Source organism: Nycticebus coucang, chromosome 10 (genome assembly GCF_027406575.1).
Source record: "Nycticebus coucang isolate mNycCou1 chromosome 10, mNycCou1.pri, whole genome shotgun sequence".
NCBI lineage: Eukaryota > Metazoa > Chordata > Mammalia > Primates > Lorisidae > Nycticebus > Nycticebus coucang.
In genome coordinates, this window is record NC_069789.1 from 60,169,304 (window position 1) to 60,187,794 (window position 18,491).

An 18,491-nucleotide genomic window follows, 5' to 3' on the forward strand; every position below is an offset into this window, starting at 1 on the left:
GTTAAATGGCTTGTCCAAGGCAACCCACATGGTGAATATTGCACTGGGTTTGGACTTTGGTTCTATCTACAGTATACTGTTTGAGATATTTTTCTTACATATTTCAATTTGATTTTTTTTGTTGTTTAAGTTCCCCATTAAGATATTGTAGAGAGGGAGTTGAAATGGAAAAAGAAACCCCCATGATTAGACAAATTATGCTTCCTCTTAATCCTGCTTGTGTTCTATGACATAGCACAGGGGAGACAGAAGCCCTTCTCCCTGCCCTTTATCTAAGATACCCCTTAGTAACTGATTCCTCAGAATCCCTTTGGCCACCTTCTTCCACCCTCTGCCTTTTACTCCTCTACCAGAAACAGATAGATTTGGCCCAAGACCAGCCTGCACTGTCATGGAGCTCCTTAGCAAGGAGCTCTTGCACCTAGTGGCCACTGGAGTGTCACCATCGAACTCATGGGGCAGACCTGGGGCCCAGGCTGGAGCTGGGCAGTAATAATCCCTACACTGTTCCTTTTGGTTCTAGGACATACGCTGAAAGGATTTTTTCTTTTTTCTGGAAGCAGGTTTAATTCAGTTAATTTAATTCAATCCTAGTTGGCTCAGATTGATGGACTAATGGGTCTGTCTCCTCTGAGAATGCCCTAAGGTTGAAGGAGAAGAACATGGGAACCTCAAGGGTAGAGATACTAAGTGAGACGGTGCATGGGAGGAGCGTTCTGAACGGCAAAGGGGTCAGCCAGTGCTGAGACATCCCTTGTGCCATTGTTACCATTGTCACATTTTCCCAGGCACCTCTGAGTGTAGCCTTGGAGAGACAAGGTACAAGCAGGTCGAGTTTGCTCCTAGGTCACAAGCAGCTCCCCTGCCTCCGCAGTCCGATCAGGTCCTCTCACTCAGCCCCCCAAGCCTTGCCTCTAACTTCCTCCCCACAGCCCCCACCCTGGCCAGTCCAGAGTCCCTGTCACTCACCGTGGTTCTCTGCTTGTCCAGCAAGGAGGCCCAGGGGCCTCTTCAGAGTCTCCTCATTATCAAGGTGAAAGTCCTCGGCCTCCCACTGCCCAGAGGCTTTGAAGAAGCTGGCACACATGCCGTAGGCACAGCACTGGTAGGCATAGGGCACCTCTAGGATCCTGGGGAAGGGGACAGTATGTTTGGGGCCTAAGACTTCAGTTTGAGATAAGAGATCCCCAGCCTGGGGGCCAGACATTCAACACCTGCCCTTCAACCTCCAAATGCCCCAATCCCTGTGCCAGCAGCCTCCTGGGCTTACTTTGTAAGGGTCTTGCAGCTTGACTCCTGACCCCCACGTGCCCTGATCACTGTGCCAGCAGCCTCCTGGGCTTACTTTGTACGGGTCTTGGAGCCTGACTCCTGGCTCTGAAGAGTACTGGACATATTCCAGTTTTTTCCTCCTTCATCTCAAGAACTGAGATGGGGAAAGAAACTTTCTGCCTGTTGTTTAAGGAGTCACTTAGCGGGCACAGAGAGAGGAACAGCTTCCCCAAGGTCACATAGACAGCCCCTCCCAGGCAGCAATTCTTTTATATTTAGGGAGATAGGAATTCTCTTACTGGTTCTTTATCCTGACCCTCAGTGAGACCCACACGCTGTCCCTCCCCACATTTGTGGGCATATCAGAGCTGGTTCAGTGCCCTCTGAGGGTGAGGGCAAATGCCTCAGGGCAACTCATTAGTTTGCAGCAGACAAAGCTTGGGCCACACAGGCTGTGCTGCTGCTGCTGTGTGGAAGAGGCCTGGATGTCATTAGCACCAGGGACTGGCTGTGCAGCTTGTTTTCCACTCGTCAGTGCCCTGGGCTCTGCCCTGATCCCAGGGGCCCAGATGCTGCCCAAGTGAGGATGTGGGTATAGAACCCGCTGAGCAGCAGCAAGGCCGGGGGGGCTGTCATATCCTCTTATTTCCCAGTGTGCCCTAGAGTTGGTACTTTGGACAAGGGGAAATGCTGTAAAGAAGAGGAGGAAGGGGAGGCATGTCCAGACCCCAAGTAGGCTGGTAGGAGATTGAATGAGCCAAACCCTAAGCCACTAGGCTCTTCTCAGTATCATGCCCTGTGGTTTTTCTCCACGTCCCTTGTGGCCTCCAGATGCCCCAGGGCAAACCTACCTAGGTGTGGGGGAAAGCCAGGCCCTCACCTCAGTCTGGGGAAACTGTCCTTGGAGAAGGCCTGAGATAGAGCCAGGTTCCCTTTGAGCTTCAGATGTCTCAGGCCCCCGAGTCCGGCCAGGGGCAGTGTGGTCAGCTGGTTGTTTGTCAGATCCCTAGGACAGTGGATGGTCAGGGTTATTGGCAGTCAGTGGGATTGCTGAAGGGGCAGGGCTGTGCTGAGGGTGTGGCCAGTGTGCCTGGGATGGAAGCAAGAGGAGAGGAGCAAAGGACAGAAGATCAGCTTAGAAGAAAGCATCGTGTCCCAGGAGGGAGGGCAGCACAGAGTTGCCACAGGCACCAGTTACAGGTGTTCACTCATTCATTCAACAAACACTGGGTGCCAACGATGTACTAGGGACTGTTTAACCGAATGCCAAGCTGTCCCATTTTGTAGGTAACAGAGCTCCCCCAAACACTGCTCCTGTGCCCAGCTCTGAATGCCATCCAGGAATCCCTGCCCAGCCCCCTGGGGGACCTTTGAGTTGTTTTCCCCAACCCCCCTGCCCTTTCTCTCACTTTTATGGTGACACAAGAGACCAGGGTCTGGGATTGGACAGAGCTGGCTGTCAGGTCACAAGCAGGGATTGGGTCATCCATTCCATCCTGCTGCGCCTGCTGTGCTGCCAGAGGTGAGGACATACATGGTCTTCTACCGGAGACACGTTAGAGGAAGCCACAGCTCCAAACCAAACACCACGACCACAGACTGTGCGTCGTGGAAACAGCCCTGGCCTGGAAGGCAGGAAACCTGGCGCTGTCACCAGCTCACTGTGTAACCAAAGGGAGTCACAAATCTGCCTGAATTTCAATGTCCTCATCTTTCAAAGGGATAAAAATATCTACCCTACCTATCTGGCAGGAATAGTGCAAACAGGAGAGGGAAGGCAGAGGTGAGAGTTTTGCAGGGCCACAGCCCAGAGCCCAGAGAGCCTCAGCCTGGGGAGGAATTATGTGTTTCTGGGACCTCCAGGTTCTGGCTCTTGGCTTTGAACAAGCTTCTCCCTTTAGGCCAGTGATTCTCAAACTTCCTAATGCCACAGCCCTTTAATACAGTTCCTGTGGGTCGCGACAGTTGAGAACTGCTGCTTTGGGCCTTGGAAGCCTCACCTATGAAGCGAGGCTTCCAAGCTCATTTGGAGCTTGAAGACCGGGGTTCAAGCCAACCCAAAGAAGTGATTGTGTTAACCAGAAAAGGGCCCCATGTGGGTAGATGTGCCTTAGGATTCATAGCTTGGCAAACAGGCAGCACGATGTCGGCTTCCCCTTGGCCGGGAGTCCTGGTGCAGTGAATGACCTGCCGCACATACAGTATGTGGCCCCTATCAGAGGCCCCTTCAGGCCCTGACCACGCAGCCAGCACTGGTCACTCCCTATTTATATCCTATATAAGTTAAAGGACCTGAGGTCCTTGCTGCTCCACAGAATGGGACCCCTCTAGAGTAACACTCAGGGAGAGGACTCCAAGCTCGCTGAGACCCAGGCTCCCACATCTGCCGCCACCCTTCTGTGTGTGAAGGAGTGAAGAAGTTCCAGGCCTATCCGTCCTCTATCCGTGCACACCGGGGGTGGGGCGGTGTGGGGTGGGAGAGCAGGAGGGAGGGCCAAGGCTGCCAAAGCGTTGCAGAACATTAGCAGATGATGTTCCAGAGCATGCAAGAGGCAGGCTCTGTTTATCAGGCCCCACAGTCTCTAAAACGGACTGTCAGAATGATTGATTAGGCTGAGGCCTATCTCCCAGGGATGTGCAGTCATTTATGCATTTCCATGTTCTAGGGTGTTCTGGGGTGGCCCTCCTGACCCCCCAGCCAGTCCATAGTCCCAGCTGGTCCTCCACATCCTGGAGGAGAGCCCAGTGGCCACTTACAGCTTGACCAGGGAGCGCAGGGTGGAGAAGGCCTCAGGGTGAATGGACCGGATGGCATTCCAGCTAAGGTCCCTGCAAGCAGAGAGAGTATGACAGGAGGGGACAGAGACATGTAGCAGACTCTTTGTTTCCATTGTGGGATCTCCCTTCCACACTCCCATCTGATCTGCCCCCAGGAGCTGTAACCTTAGCCTTTTGGGGACAGTACCTACTGCTGCCCAGCTCCTGACCTGCCATGGCCATCGGAATAGGGGACATGGTAGCCTGGCTGCAGAGCCTCATGGCCCCCTGTTTAAACCGTACATGCGCACTTATGGGTATGAGCGTGGCTGGCAGAGGGATAGTGGCTCCTCCCCACCCACCCCTGATAGTAGCAGGTACTCACAGGGATTGCAGGGAGCTCAGCTGGCTGAAAGTGTCTGCTCCGATTTCCCAGATGCGGTTGTGTTGGAGGCCACTAGGGCAGCAAGAGAGGCTGGATGAGACAGCATGCTCAGGCCCTGGCTCTGCTCCATGCCCCCCGAGCACTGGGAGGAATAAAGGAGAACCCCCCACTTCTCCTGGCACAGGAAGAAAGGGCCCAGTCCGAGGAAGTCACCAGAATTAAAGGGAACACAAGGGGATCCGGTTGCCTTGGGTAAGTGGGTCAGGAGACAAAGCCACAAAACCATCCCTGTGGCCCAAAAGGGAGTCGGCTTCCAGTGTTCCCACTGGGCTTGGCTCCCAGCCCAGAGGAACTGCCCCCCACACCTCCCCATTGCCATGAGTCCTCTCGACCCTAGCCCAGCAGCAGAGCACCGCCCAATCCTTGGACAGCCCAAGTGACTGGCAGAGCTGAGAAGCAGAGCTCAGAAGACTGGTTGTCTAAATGAGAGACAGACCCTGGGCCTTGGCCATGTCAAAGACCTTCCTTCTTTGTCACCTAGGGCAGAACCTCATACCTCTACCTTTCCCTGGCCCCAAAAGGCATCGCCCTGCCCTGAAGCAGGAGACAGACACAGGGAGACTCAGGAGGCCATGCTAGCTTGAGGAAGCAGGAGCTGGGTAAACAGAGCTCAGAAAACTTTAAAGTGATTTTGTCTTTGTGAAATCTGATTCCTACATTTGTTCTTCCACATATGATTGTGTATGTCTGTGTAAATGTGAACACATGTACACATGTGTGTGTTTATGGGGTGTGGAAAACAAGAGATCAAGCTCCAAAGTACAGGGTGCTTCCAGCTCCTTGAATCTTCCCTTGTCCAACCCACCGAGTCCTATTCCTACACTGGCCCTAGTCGGTACTACACTTTTGTGTTGCCACTGACTCATAGGAACCACCTTGAGACTCCTTTTGGGCACCAGCTCTTGGGTCTGTCATCTGCTGTGAGCCCTATAGGCCTTGTTTAGTCCTCGGCCAAGCTCCCAGCCCTAAACCCTGGTGGGTTCAACAAATCAGAGGAGGGAATGCCAGGGTGCACTTGGCCCTTGCTGACTCCCTCCCCTTCAACCTGCCCACAGGCTGGCTTGCATGCCTCTGTCTCCCTGTATCCCTAGACTCACATTTCCTCCAGCTTCTGACACCTGTGAAGGCTGGGCAGCTCCTCAATTTGATTATGAGACAGTTCCCTGGAGAAAAGAGAAAGTCCAGGGCTGGGCTGAAGCAGGGGCTATGTGAGGACTGGGGGATTCTGGTCAGGCTATGTTTTCCTGTCAAGCAGTGGAGGGTCATGGGGACCTCACAGGGACATGGCTATTAACACACCTTACCCCAGGGTACCAGTTTTCCCAATTAGCTCTCTCTGCACTTCTCCCTCCTGAGTCCCATCCCTCTCTGGGTCTGGATGAGGTGGATTTGGCATTTTCTAGTAGGGCTATCTTATCACTTGATGGCCTGAATGACCCTGGGAGGACCCTGGGGGAAGGGGAACAGACAATAAGAGGGGTGTGGTAATGAGGAAAGAGGCAAAGAGCGGGGCACAGGGGCACTGACACAGACAGCAAAGAGCACATCAGGCCTTACTGAGTAAGCTGGGCAATGCCGACCCAAGCACCTGTGACCACCATTTTCAGAGTTGGCAGAGATGAGCAGAGCTGGAGGATCCTTAGGGATCATCTGGCCAACTCCTTAACTTAACCGACAAGGAAGCTGAGGCCCAGAGATGGGATAGGACTTCCCAAGGCCACTGTGCCAACCAATGACAAAGCTGAGTCTAGAACCTGCATCTCCAGACCCCAACTCCAGGGCTCTCTCCACACACCATGTGTCGGCCCACCCAGCAGTGGGGTTATGGTCCCTGGTCAGGAGCATCAGATTCAAGCTGGAGTCAAAGGAAAGAGTCCCTTGACCTTGGAGGCCACTTGAGTACCTCCATGGACCCAGAAGGGATCAATTTTCTTTTATAGAGTAATAATGTTGTTTGTTGGCATTATGCACTAGGTACTGTCTGTATAATTATTTCCAACCTTCACAAATTTATCCACATTTTATAGATGAGGAAACTGAAGCTTAGAGATATTTAAGAGTGCGTCTGAACTAATATAGCCAGTAAGTGGCAGTCCTGGGCCCTGTCTAACTTCAAAGACCATTGTCTTTTTATTTTGAATAAAAGAAGACATCCCCTTCCCTCTGGACAGGTCTTCAGCAGGAGCCTAAGCTGCCCCACTCTCCAGGAAGAGATGTGACCAAATGGGACACGAGGAGAGGCCTTTTTGGGGAGTTGGGGGCAGGGGCCCAGTGCCAAGACTGTAGAATGCCTGTGAGCCACTTACAGAACTCGGAGCCTGGGCAGCTGTTGGCATATCCCGGATGGGAGCAGCTGGATGCCTGCACGGGTCAGGGTCCTGCAGGGAGAACAGAGACAGAAATGGCACCAGGCCCAGGGCCCTGCCATTCCCAGCCACTGTCTCCAGCTCCTAATACAGTCATGGGATGACAGGGCTAACAAAAGAGAGAAGTGGAAGGAAAGAGAGAGCAGGGGGTGGGGCTCCTGGGATGGACAGGAACAAGCCCTGGCATCTGAGCACCAAGCTTCCCTGGGCCTAGAGAAGCTGGGTGGTGGGGGAGAGGAGAAAGAGGACCATAGCACAGGGCCTCTGCATGACAGGCAGTCACTGCACCCCCAGCCCACCCCACCCACCTCCAGCCCATGCCCACCCCATATCTCATAAGGGTCTCTAGCAGCACTGGGTCTGTAGGAAAGGGGAAAAATATCTTCTCTGCTCCAAGGACCTTAGAGAGCAGTGATAGCCATTGGCAGGGGTAGACAGGAAAAAAAAAAAACAAAACAGTCAAATCATGGGAACCAAGCACAGAGTTTGCTCTCTGTATCTTGTGGGAGGGAGAAGAGATGGTAAAGAAGGGAAGAACCAGAAGCTACGGGAAAGAGGGTTGTGAGGTAGGTTGGGGAGCAGGCTGAGCTAAGGGACAGGGTGTCCTAGGAAGGACACAAGGCCAAGGTCATCTTTCATGAACTATGACTTCCGTCATGGAAAATTTTGCACATGCCAGCAGATCTAGAGGGAAGACAATAGAGGCAAAGAGGAGAATTCCTATCCCAGTGATGCCATGAATGAGCTTTGTGCTAATGAGCTTTGTGGTGTGGGGCAGGGCAGCTGACCTCCCCACACACTTACTCTGGGTGTTAGCTTGTTTCATTCATTCATTTAAATCTGCGGAGGGCCTACTATGCTCTGTCACTCCCTCCCTCACTCCACGGGATATGATAGTAGAAAATGCAAGAACATCTTGGTTGGAATCAAGCTTTAGAAAGACAAAGGAGATGTGTTTGCCCAGGCCTCCTCCCCACCCCAGGTCTTCAGTGTTCCCAAGGCTTGGGGGTCTGAGGTCATACCCGAGAAATCCAAGTGTGGTGATGAGAGGAAGAGCAGCTTGCTCACCCCATCCCACTAGTCACATTGGGAGGTGGCTGTGGGTTCCTGGGACTCAGCCAGCAGCAGTAGAGGCAGGCCAGGTAAGGGGGAAGCAAGGACTCCGTACAGCCTTCCCGGGAAGGGAAGTGGAAGAGCTCACGGGGTGAATATCAGGGAGGGTGGAGATAAGGAGGAGAGAGAGAAAATCCACTCACAGAATCTCCAGGCTGGTGGTGCCTTTGAGATCTGGGAACTCCTGGATGTCAGTGGCACCATTCAGGGATCTGGAAACAGAGACAATAAGCTCTGAGGGGTGGGGGCTGGGGGGTCAGAGGACCTCAGCATCCCAGCTCTCAACCCTCAGCCTTCTCTCCCCACAGGGTCTCCGCCTTCTGGGGAAATGTTATCCTTCCCTGCAACGTCCTTCAAAGCAGCCACCCGGGCCCTGGTAGAGGCTCAGCACACCCCAGCCCAGGCTAAGCCAGGCAAACCTCAGGCCTCAGCTTGCAAAGAAAACACAGAGACACAGAAATCTCCTCTGACTTAGCTTGGGTGATTTTGAAAGAGACCTTGGCTACTGGGCTTTGCTTATTAGAGCCTGGGATAGGGCCTCCTCTTATTTATCATCTGCTCTGTCATTTCTCTTAAATGCTATATACTGATGGCTCCCCTGCCCTGCCATCCCCAGTCTTACCGAGGACATGCACCTCCCATGGCAGGAGCACAAAAGAATGAGTGTTGTCTTTTTTTTTTTTTTTATTTTTTTTGTAGAGACAAAGTCTCACTTTATGGCCCTCGGTAGAGTGCCGTGGCCTCACACAGCTCACAGCAACCTCCAACTCCTGGGCTTAAGCGATTCTCTTGCCTCAGCCTCCCGAGTAGCTGGGACTACAGGCGCCCGCCACAACGCCCGGCTAGAATGAGTGTTGTCTTAAGAAGTCCAACAATGAGTCCAGAATCTGAAGTTATGGGTTCTGGGTTCATGCCAGGACCCAAGCACCCATGGTCCATCTGTAAAACGGACCAACAACACCTGCCTCACAGGGATGAAGATGAAATTCAGTAATGAACGTGAAAGTGAAGCATGTGTTTGAAGATGCTGGCTATGTGACTATGATGCTATAGTGTGCTTGTTGGGAGAGGTGGGACTTGGGCTGGGAATTAAAAAAAGAAGAGAGGAAACAAAGGAGCACCTTCAGGTCAAAGGTGACAGAGATGGCGCAGCAAGGGGCCCAAGGATCTTACTGTAAGGCCACTGGAGGACCAGCCTTCAGAATACACAGTATTCAAAACCTTATCCCAGTCCTTTAAAGAATAGCTGTCATGCACAGGATAAAACCAAAGAGACCAGATAAAACTTCTTGGCTATGGACAAGGGCCCTCGTCATCCATCTGAGACCTGGGGAGAAGGCACAGGTCAGGGAGCTGGAGGGAGGCTGTTAAGTCCCGACAGTTCTGGAAATAGACCTGAACAAAACAGAGGCCTGCAACCTTGATGATCCTGCCTTCTAGGGGTTGTGCCTTGCACGGCAGAGGTCTGCAGGAAGAAGGCAGGAGACAGCAAGAAGGAGCAAAGAAAGGGGAGTCCAGGCTGTGGCAGCCGGCAGGTGCCAACTTACAGCGTGTGCAGTTTCGGCAGGTACTGGAATGCTGACCTTCCCACAAACTGGATGGGGTTATCATAAAAGTGTCTGGAAGAAAAAGGTCCAAACACCTAATTCAGTTTTTCAACCCTTTCCACTGGAACTAAGGCAGCCCCTCCCACACCCCTGCCTCCTTGGTGCTTTCAAGGGAAGTCTCCTCTGCCTCTCCAACCTCTGTCCCTTTTCCCTAAACACTGTTCAGTGTCAAGAGACTAAAAAGGTCGTACTCACATTGTCTGCAGCAGAGGGTTCCCCATAAAGGCCCTTTCTGGGATGGCCTTGATGTTGTTGTTATGGAAACCCCTGGAAGACAAGACCAGGGAGGTGGTCGGGACTTGGAGGAAAGTGTGGAGAGGGGGACACATGGGGCTTTTGGATGTCCAACCAGACAGGCCCTACGACAAAAGGGACGTCAGCCTGGAGAGTCCAAGTTCAAATCTTGCCGAAGATTTTTCTTCTTTGTTCAATCCACACCTATTCTTTCCCTAACAAGTGTGGAAATATTGTGGGATGAAGTTTTGATTGCAGGCCTCGGGAAGCCTGTGGGAGCAGCTCAAGAATAAGAGGCTGAGTGCAGGTCCCAAGAGGGGAATCCTCTCCTTAGTCACTTGTTGTGGGACCCCAGTGAGTCCTCATAGAAGAAGCCAAGAGTATTTAAGAGAAGGAGGATGCAGAAAAAACAGAGCTTCCAGGGGATCCTAGGGTGAGTGATGTTCTTCAAATGGAGGCTGGCTTGGCGTCAAGTCCCCAATACGAGGAAACAGGTATCAGGAGCTATAGCAGCGGGAGGGACGAGGTGCAGAATCTGATGTCAAATGACTGTAGATGGCATGAGAGGGAGATGAGGAACATGGCACCCAGTGGAGTGTTTGGGACTCAGAAATCATGTGTTTGGTTAGTTGAGAAGAACATTTCTTTCTTTCTTTTTTTTTTTTTTTTTTGTAGAGACAGAGTCTCACTTTACCACCTTGGTAGAGTGCCATGATGTCACAGGACTCACAGCAACCTCCAGCTCTTGGGCTTATGTGATTCTCTTGCCTCAGCCTCCCGAGCAGCTGGGACTACAGGCGCCCGCCACAACGCCCGGCTATTTTTTTGTTGCAGTTCAGCCAGGGCTGGGTTTGAACCCGCCACCCTCGGTATATGGGGCCGGCGCCCTACTCACTGAGCCACAGGCGCCACCCGAGAAGAACATTTCAAAATAACTAACTTATCTGTGCCGAACAGGACCTCTTCTGACATCCTGTTTTTCACTGGAAGTTTCTGGTTTCTTTTTGTGTACTGGCCTCCGCTCACCTCTCTCTTCCTCCTGCTGTCCCATCATTACTTCCATCTTCACGTTATCTCACTCACAGAGTCACCCTCAAACACCTCTGGCCAATGCCATCCACCCAGGCTTGTTTGTTCTTTCATTCCTTCCATTTGCTCATTATATTTTTTTGAGCACCCCCCTTCTTTGCATCTAGTGCCAGGCCAAGTTCTGAGGGATTTAGAAGTTTATAAGATAGAGGTCCTGTCCTCAACCAGTTTTCTCTCAGTAGATGGATGGATGGATGGACGGACGGACAGATGAATGAATGGACAATACTCCTCTGTAGACGTATTTGTGTTCCCCTGCTAACTTAGGTTTCTGCTCTCTCTTCCCTGGTGCTTTATTCTTTCTTGTCTCAATGCCTTTGCATACCCTGTTCCCTCCATGCCCAAATCTCATCTTTCTCTCATGTTTGAGCTCAAAGGAAAAAAATTCAGAACTCGATGACCCTTGGGCAGTGGAGGACTTCCAGTAGTTTCTCATTTAGACGTTTCTTCTGACTGCTCCAGCTTAGCTGCTACCTACCTTATCTGCTACCTAAATCTGGCATTCATACCTTCAAACGTCTAGGTGAGGTGAGTTGAGTGGAATGGGGCTAGCACTAAAAGTTTTAGCTGGTAGGAGCTAGAAAGATGTGATGCTGCCTGAGAGTTTGGGTCTGTTCATGAACCTCCAAGGCCCCTTTAATCTGGTGCATGTAGCTGTACAATAAGAGCTCTTATTGTTTCCTGAGGGCTCCCCTCCAGCAAGACTGCTCCCCCTCCTGGGGTCATCCCTCAGCTGGCCTCTGCCAACTCAGCTTCCTATCTGGGTCTTACATAGTTCCTTCCTTTGAAATGCCTCCCCTTACCCACCACTGCCACATAAGTCTCATTCATCCTTTAAGGCTAATCAAAGGATTAGTCCACAGTGATCTTTCTAGGTTACTCTGAACTCCCATCATCATTTCAGCTAATACTACATAATTAATGGTCAGAATTATACACTGTTTTGTCCTGTTTTACATATGTTGCTTTATGTCCTCAATGAGGACGAAGCCTCCTCAGGAAGGGCCATGTCACTCTGACCCCTCATTTTTGTTCACCGCCAAGCACCAGGCCAGATACACTGGGTGCTCAGTAAATACGGAAACAAAATGATAAATGGTAGCTATGGGGAACCAGAGCCAACTTCTCAGTCCCCCTGGGGACAAGGTGCTTAGGAGTGACCCTGTAAGCCAGCCCCCAGTTCCTCTCCCCATTCTTCTCTGGATGCAACCCAACAAAGGCAGGGACAGTGCCACCGCAGGCTACCAGGAGGTGGCTTGTGCCATGTGTTTTCCCAGGCCGGAAGGGCCCAGGGCCATTTCTGCTGATGACAGACCCCTTCCCCCGGAAACACTCAAAGCCAAGTTAATGAGGCCTGGGACTACTTAGAGCTGCAGTGGGGGTTGGGGAGGGCAGACAGCTACATCTTTTACAGGGACCATGGGAGATGGGGAGGTGAGGGCACAAGGGAGGCCCAGGCTGGCTTCAGCCCCTGTGCCTGGGAGAAGAGGACACCCACAGAAACCAACAGAGGCGCTTACAGTTCCTGCAGTCTGCCCAGGGTCCGGATGGCCATGGGAAACTCCTGCAGCTCGTTATAATTCAAGTCTCTGGAATGGAAAGCAGAGCAGTCATTAGAGTAAAGGCTTAATGGGGCACGTCAGGGTCCCCGAGACATGGAAACTTGGCTCTGGGGTTGGCCAGGGAGATGGGTTTTCCAATCTGTTGGATCCAGCTGCCAATGTCTAGAAATACATTTTTGGAATGTTCGTGCTTCATTCCTGCTCCACAAATCCTTAGGCTTGGAACCTTCCTGGCAGCAGAACTGTTTTTGAGTGGGGGGGATAAATTTCAGGGGTGTGGATAACTGGAATCGCTTCTCTCAGAATAGTCCCCACCAGCTTAAGAAAGTTTCTCAAGCCTTTGGAGACATCAGGGGAGGGGGCCCAGGAAAAAATTGCATGATTTCTAATACCTTATCACCAGCACTATAGATTCCGGAAGGTTCCTCAGGTGACTACCTTAGCTATCTGTGGCCTTTGCCATCATTTTCTATAAACATGGACAGCAGTGTTTCTTCTCTTGGTGATGATGACATGACAGCTAATATTTTCTCTTACCTTTTTATTAATTTTTTCATTTTTTTTTTACAATGAACATATAACACATGTATCAAAAACAATGAAGTCAATTTTTTTTTTTTTTTGGAGACAGAGTCTCACTATGTTGCCCTGGGTGGAGTGCTATGGCATCACAGCTCACAGCAACATCAACTCTTGGGCTTAAGCGATTCTCTTGTCTCAGCCTCCCAAGTAGCTGGGACTACAGGTACCCGCCACAACGCCCTGCTATTTTTTGATTGTAGTTGTCATTGTTGTTCGGCAGGCCGGGGCTGGATTCGAACCCGCCAGCTCCGGTGTATGTGGCTGGCACCCTAGCTGCTTGAGCTACAGGCACCGAGCCTGAAGTCAATTTTTAAAAGGAGGTAGTGACTCAAGTTGGCAAGGAGATGGGGAAGCAAGCATTCTGATAAACTATTAGTGGGACCCGATTAAAGGTGTCCAAGCTTTTAGAAACTATTTGACAATATCTCATCAAATTAAAAGATTCATACCCAGGTACTCCAAGTCTAGGAATTATCCTACAGAAAAGCCTATCCCAGTGCTCAGAACAGCACCACGTGATCACTGAGAGCACAACATCAACCCACGAGTGATCATGGCTGCTCCTTGGACTCTTTTAAGGGGCCTTCTGTGTTTTGGTCCTTTGTGGGGGTGACAGGGAAAAGGGAAGGAGGGGAAGTGGGAGAGGCTGGGAACAAATTCGATTTTTCTCAGAAAAGATTTAGAATTGCTTGTGACAAACAGAAAAGAGCCCCAGAGGCACAGGAGCTCCAGTGACCCAGGTAGGTGTTTGGATTTTGAGGGAGACAGATAGCAAAGAGTGATTGGGAAGCAGAGCGTGAGAGCTACAGAGGACTTTGAGAAAGTTTTCCTCCATAGTATGTGATGCAATTCCCTCTGCCATGGCTACAAGAGACTTCAGAAGAGATACTAACTTTCAAAATTTTAAAATTGGTTTATGTTTTATTTAGTAGTCAATGAGTTAGCCCCATGGAGTGAATTTTTTTTCGGGGGTGGGGGTGCTGTCCTGATGCCTCTAAAATCCTGTTGCTTGGTGTATATATTCCCAGGCCTTGGCAATGGGGCACACAGCCGGAAGACTCAGTTACAGCATCCATCTGGAGCCTTCCAAGGTGACCCCAGCCCAGCTCCTCTGCCTCTTAAAGCCACCCTTGCCCTGACAACTTTCACAGCTGTCCAATGTCAGGGAAGGGGGACCACGTGGAGGCCCTTTAATTACAGAGTGATTTGGCAGGGGTTTGTGGATAAATACCATGTTAACACAGAGATAATGACAGGCTCCTCTGCACGACAGGGTCATTACACTTAATAGTCCACAGGTAGAGCCAGGAACCCAACCCAAGGGCCAGAGAAGAAATGACAAGCGTCTGGCAGCCAGTGAGCCGGGTAATTGTCCCACACCACACACACACACACACACACACACACACACACACACAGACAGACACACACACTCTAATTACCCGATTACCCTCAGACTGCCCTGGTGATCTTGGGTAATTACAGTATGAAACCCCTTCAGTGTTGCTCCGCTCTGCTCCATTCTTAGTGAGTCAGACACCTTTGCCTCTCATGCGTCAAACCTTGGTCACTCATAGAGAGGCCCCCAGAGGCTGGGTGAAGGATGTGGTCAAGCTGAGGCCAGGATGTGTGCAGAGCACTTTAACTGAAACCAGAGGAATTTTCAAACTGTGGCGATCCTGGAGCTCTACCAGGGGCTACAGAAGATGCCTAGAAAATCAGGTTGATACGAGGACAGAGGTAGCAGGGATAAAGTAGATGTTCTCTTTTTGATCTTAAATTGCACAAATGATTCATCTTCACATCTCAGTGTTTCCAAATCAGGTGCTCCCCTCATAAGTTGGCTCAGCTCACCTGGGAATTTTGCACTGTTGCCCAAGGAGAACTAAATTTCTCACTAGTGACTTGGAAGTCTCTTCCATTGAAAAGCCCTAGTATTGGTTGGGTGGGGTGACTCATGCCTATAATCCTACCACTCTGGGAGGCTGAGGTGGGTGGATTGCTTAAGCTCAGGAGTTCAAGATCAGCCTGAGCAACAGTGAGACCCTGTATCTACTAAGAAAAAAATAGAAAAACTAGCTGGAAATAGTGGTGGGCGCCTGTAGTCCCAGCTGCCTGGGAATCTGAGGCCTGAAGATCGTTTGAGCTTAGGGGTTTAAGGTTGCTGTGAGCTGTGATGTCATGACACATCTACCCGGGGCGACAGTGAGATTCTGTCAAAAAGAACAGAAAAGAAAAGAAAAAGAAAGAAAAGAAAAAGTCCTAATATTGCATCATGATCTCAAATGCAACGAATTGCATTCGTCTGGCCTCAGAGACTTTCCTTGCCATTTTAGATGCCTAGAAGGCTCATCCCCCAGGTATTTGTGTGGCTTACCACCTCACTTCATTGGGTCTCTGCCTATGTTACACCATCAGAGACCATCTCTGATCATTCTGTTTAAATTAGCACATCTCCTCATTCACTATTTCCTTGCTTTGTGTGACATATTAAAAGTGGCCAAGAATTCTGTGTAGCTTCTGCTCTCAAGAGGTGGCATCTACCTCTTGAGATTGGGATGACCTTGTGACTGGCATTGACTGATAGAATGTGGCAGAAGTGATTGTGTCATGACTTAGTCCTAAACCAAAAGAGGTCTCCCAGCCTCTGCCTTTGCTCTCTTGGAATGTTCCCACCACCATGTAAGAATGTTCTCCACATGGCTAGACATGAGAGCCACGTGGAGAGAAAGGGCAAGCCAACAGCCTCAGTCATGTGCATGAGGCATCTTAGGCCCTCTAGCCCTAGTTGAGCTCCAGATGACTGCAACCTCACGAGTGAGCCCAGACAAGGGCTCCAGAAGCAGAACCACCCAGATGAGCACAGCCAATTCAGGAGAAATAATAAAGGGTTGCTTTAAGCCACTAAGTTTAGCATTGATATACTCTATAGCAATAGGTAATGAGATACCCTTCTTGCTTTCTCTTTGTAGAGTTTGTTGCCACCTGACATATTTTTGTCTATTTTCTTCTCACCCAACTAGAATGAAAGGTCCTTTCATTCTAGAAACTTTTTTCATTCTAGAAACTTTTTTCTTCTTCATACTCTAAATACCAGAATAATTCTGGCATGCAGTTGGAGCTCAAAACATATTTATTTGTTGAATGAATAAATAAAAAGTTCTAAAATAAATTGATTAATAAAAACATTAATGGACTCTTAAAAGAATCTAGGGTATTTGGGGAAACATGCTTAAGATTTTGAGTTTCAGGGCGGTGCCTGTGGCTCAAGGAGTGGGGTACCGGCCCCATATACTGGAGGTGGCAGGTTCAAACCCAGCCCCAGCCAAAAACTGCCAAAAAAAAAAAAAACGATTTTGAGTTTTATGTCAGAAAGACACAAGATAGTCCTGAGTGGCATAGGTAGGCTTGCTCAGGGCACAGAGACCATGGGATAGGTTCCCTGTGCCTTTGCTATCATTGGACCCTTATACAGTTCATTAGACACATGTCCAGGCAGCCAAATTGAGTGGTTCCAGCCTGCTTTGGAAGTTTCTGGTCAAGAATTTTTCTAGGAGTAGCCTATCAGATAGCAAGAAGGACTTGGGGTAAAAGGCATGTGAACTAGAAGGCTATTTTTGTAGAGAAATGTGGAAGAATAAAAATTGTACAAATGTCAAAGAGAATTCTGCAAACTCCATGCCAGTGAGGTGGCCTGAATTTTCCCATTTGGATGTCTACACAGACTTAATGACTTGGGTAATTGCCAAATTCCTGGTTCATTTGGTGCTGTCTAGATGTAATCTCTGGCTCTAATTGTCAAGGGAATGTGTCTTTGCAACTCTGTCTGCTCCTCATGAATTCAACTCAGTGTGGAGACCTTTGTTGCCTGCCCAAAATATACAAAGAATCCTTCTGGATAAGTGGAAGGTAGAGAGGTGGGCAAAAGTTCACTCCTCCCTAGACAAATGCACAAGACAACTCGATGAGCACTCTTGCCACAATCCTGGAGAGCACACAAAGCATCAGGACCTCCACAGACCGCAGTGATTGCACATAGAGCAAGTGATACGGTCTATAGCAAAGAGCGACAATTTGGAGATAAGTCTGGAGGGCACTCTTCCCTGGACGCTTGTACACTTCCTATCTGGTGTCCTTGCCTTCAGGCCACTCTGTCTGCCAGCCACTAAGTGCTTTGCCTGAATAATCTCTTAATCATCATAACAGCCTGAAAATACTATACCTCAACTATACTCTGAACCGTATGTTTAAGATATTATCATATCCACTTACAATTGAGGTAAATGAGACACAAAGATTAAATTAATTGCTCAGTCACCTGTAACTAATAGAGTTGTAGCAGACACTACTGTTCATTAGTCAAAATCTGTTCTCTCCTTTCTTTATAGCTGCACTGTCTAATACCACAGCCACTAGCCACGTGTGGCTATTTAAATTAATTACGAGCAAGTAAAATAAAAAATTCAGCTTAGTTTCACTAGTCACATTACAAGGGCTCAATAGAAACATGTGGTTAGCAACTATCATATGGGAAGCATGGATTTAGAACATTTCCTTCATCACAGAAAGTTCTATCATCACTGTCTTTTTTTTTTTTAGGCTAGTCAAGTGAAGCAGTGGGAGTGGATAAGGAACAAAAAATCTGGTTGCGGGTTGTGATCACTTATTTGCAAGGACAATGCTATCTTAACATAGGAAGGGGAATAGTCAGGAATGGTGCTAGAGTGTATTTCCCAGATTCCTTTGCAGTAGGTGTGGCCACATGACTAGAATCTTACACAGAAGGTAGACAGAGGTGATGCATACCACTTCGAGCCCAGGATCTACAAAATAGCCGACCTTTTCCTCTATGGTCTGTCTACTCTGCTACCAGCTGAATGTAAACAACAATGAGGCCCTGGGGATGACAAGATCCCAAGAAACCAGGTCCTGAGTCATTGCATGAAGGAGGGCCACCTGCCAAGAACAAACAGCCTCCTTGGACTGATACATGATCCCAAAATAAACTTCTATTGTGTTCATACCATTGTACATGTTTTGGTCTATTTGTTACAGCAATGTAGCCTACCTAAGTGTCACAGCCAGGATTTGAACCTTTTGAGTCTGGAGCCCACAAACTCTTAGCTATTATACGTCTGCCAGAAAGATCTTTTTATAATGCAAAACCAGTAGAGGGTGATTTCTCACGGCTGTAATCTCAATACTTTCAGAGGCCAAAGCAGGGGAATCACTTGAGGCCAGGAGTTCTAGGCTACCCTGGACAACATAGAGAGACCTCATTTTGACAAAAAATAAAAATATTAGTCAAGCATGGTGGGTGCACCTATAATCCTAGCTACTCGGTATATTGAGGCAGTAGGATCAGTTGAGCCCAGGAGTTTTAGCCTGCAGTAAGATATGATGACACCACTGGACTCCAGACTGGGCATCAAAGCAAGACCCTGTCTCAAGAAAGAAAGAAGGA

At 49.5% G+C, this 18,491-nt stretch overlaps 1 protein-coding gene across 4 annotated transcripts in view; it reads right to left on the reverse strand.

Annotated features, from left to right (window-relative positions):
• LGR6 (leucine rich repeat containing G protein-coupled receptor 6) overlaps positions 1-18,491 on the reverse strand; it is a 123,117-nt gene that overhangs the window by 6,407 nt on the left and 98,219 nt on the right. For all 4 annotated transcript variants that reach the window (XM_053607629.1, XM_053607632.1, XM_053607630.1 and 1 more), the window contains 10 exons: positions 12,404-12,472; positions 9,756-9,827; positions 9,501-9,572; positions 8,097-8,165; positions 6,781-6,852; positions 5,572-5,637; positions 4,415-4,486; positions 4,030-4,101; positions 2,153-2,278; positions 970-1,130 (listed from right to left, as the gene is read on the reverse strand). In XM_053607629.1, the coding sequence (XP_053463604.1) occupies positions 970-1,130; positions 2,153-2,278; positions 4,030-4,101; positions 4,415-4,486; positions 5,572-5,637; positions 6,781-6,852; positions 8,097-8,165; positions 9,501-9,572; positions 9,756-9,827; positions 12,404-12,472 (851 nt within the window). The remainder of the gene's footprint in view (positions 1-969; positions 1,131-2,152; positions 2,279-4,029; positions 4,102-4,414; positions 4,487-5,571; positions 5,638-6,780; positions 6,853-8,096; positions 8,166-9,500; positions 9,573-9,755; positions 9,828-12,403; positions 12,473-18,491) is intronic.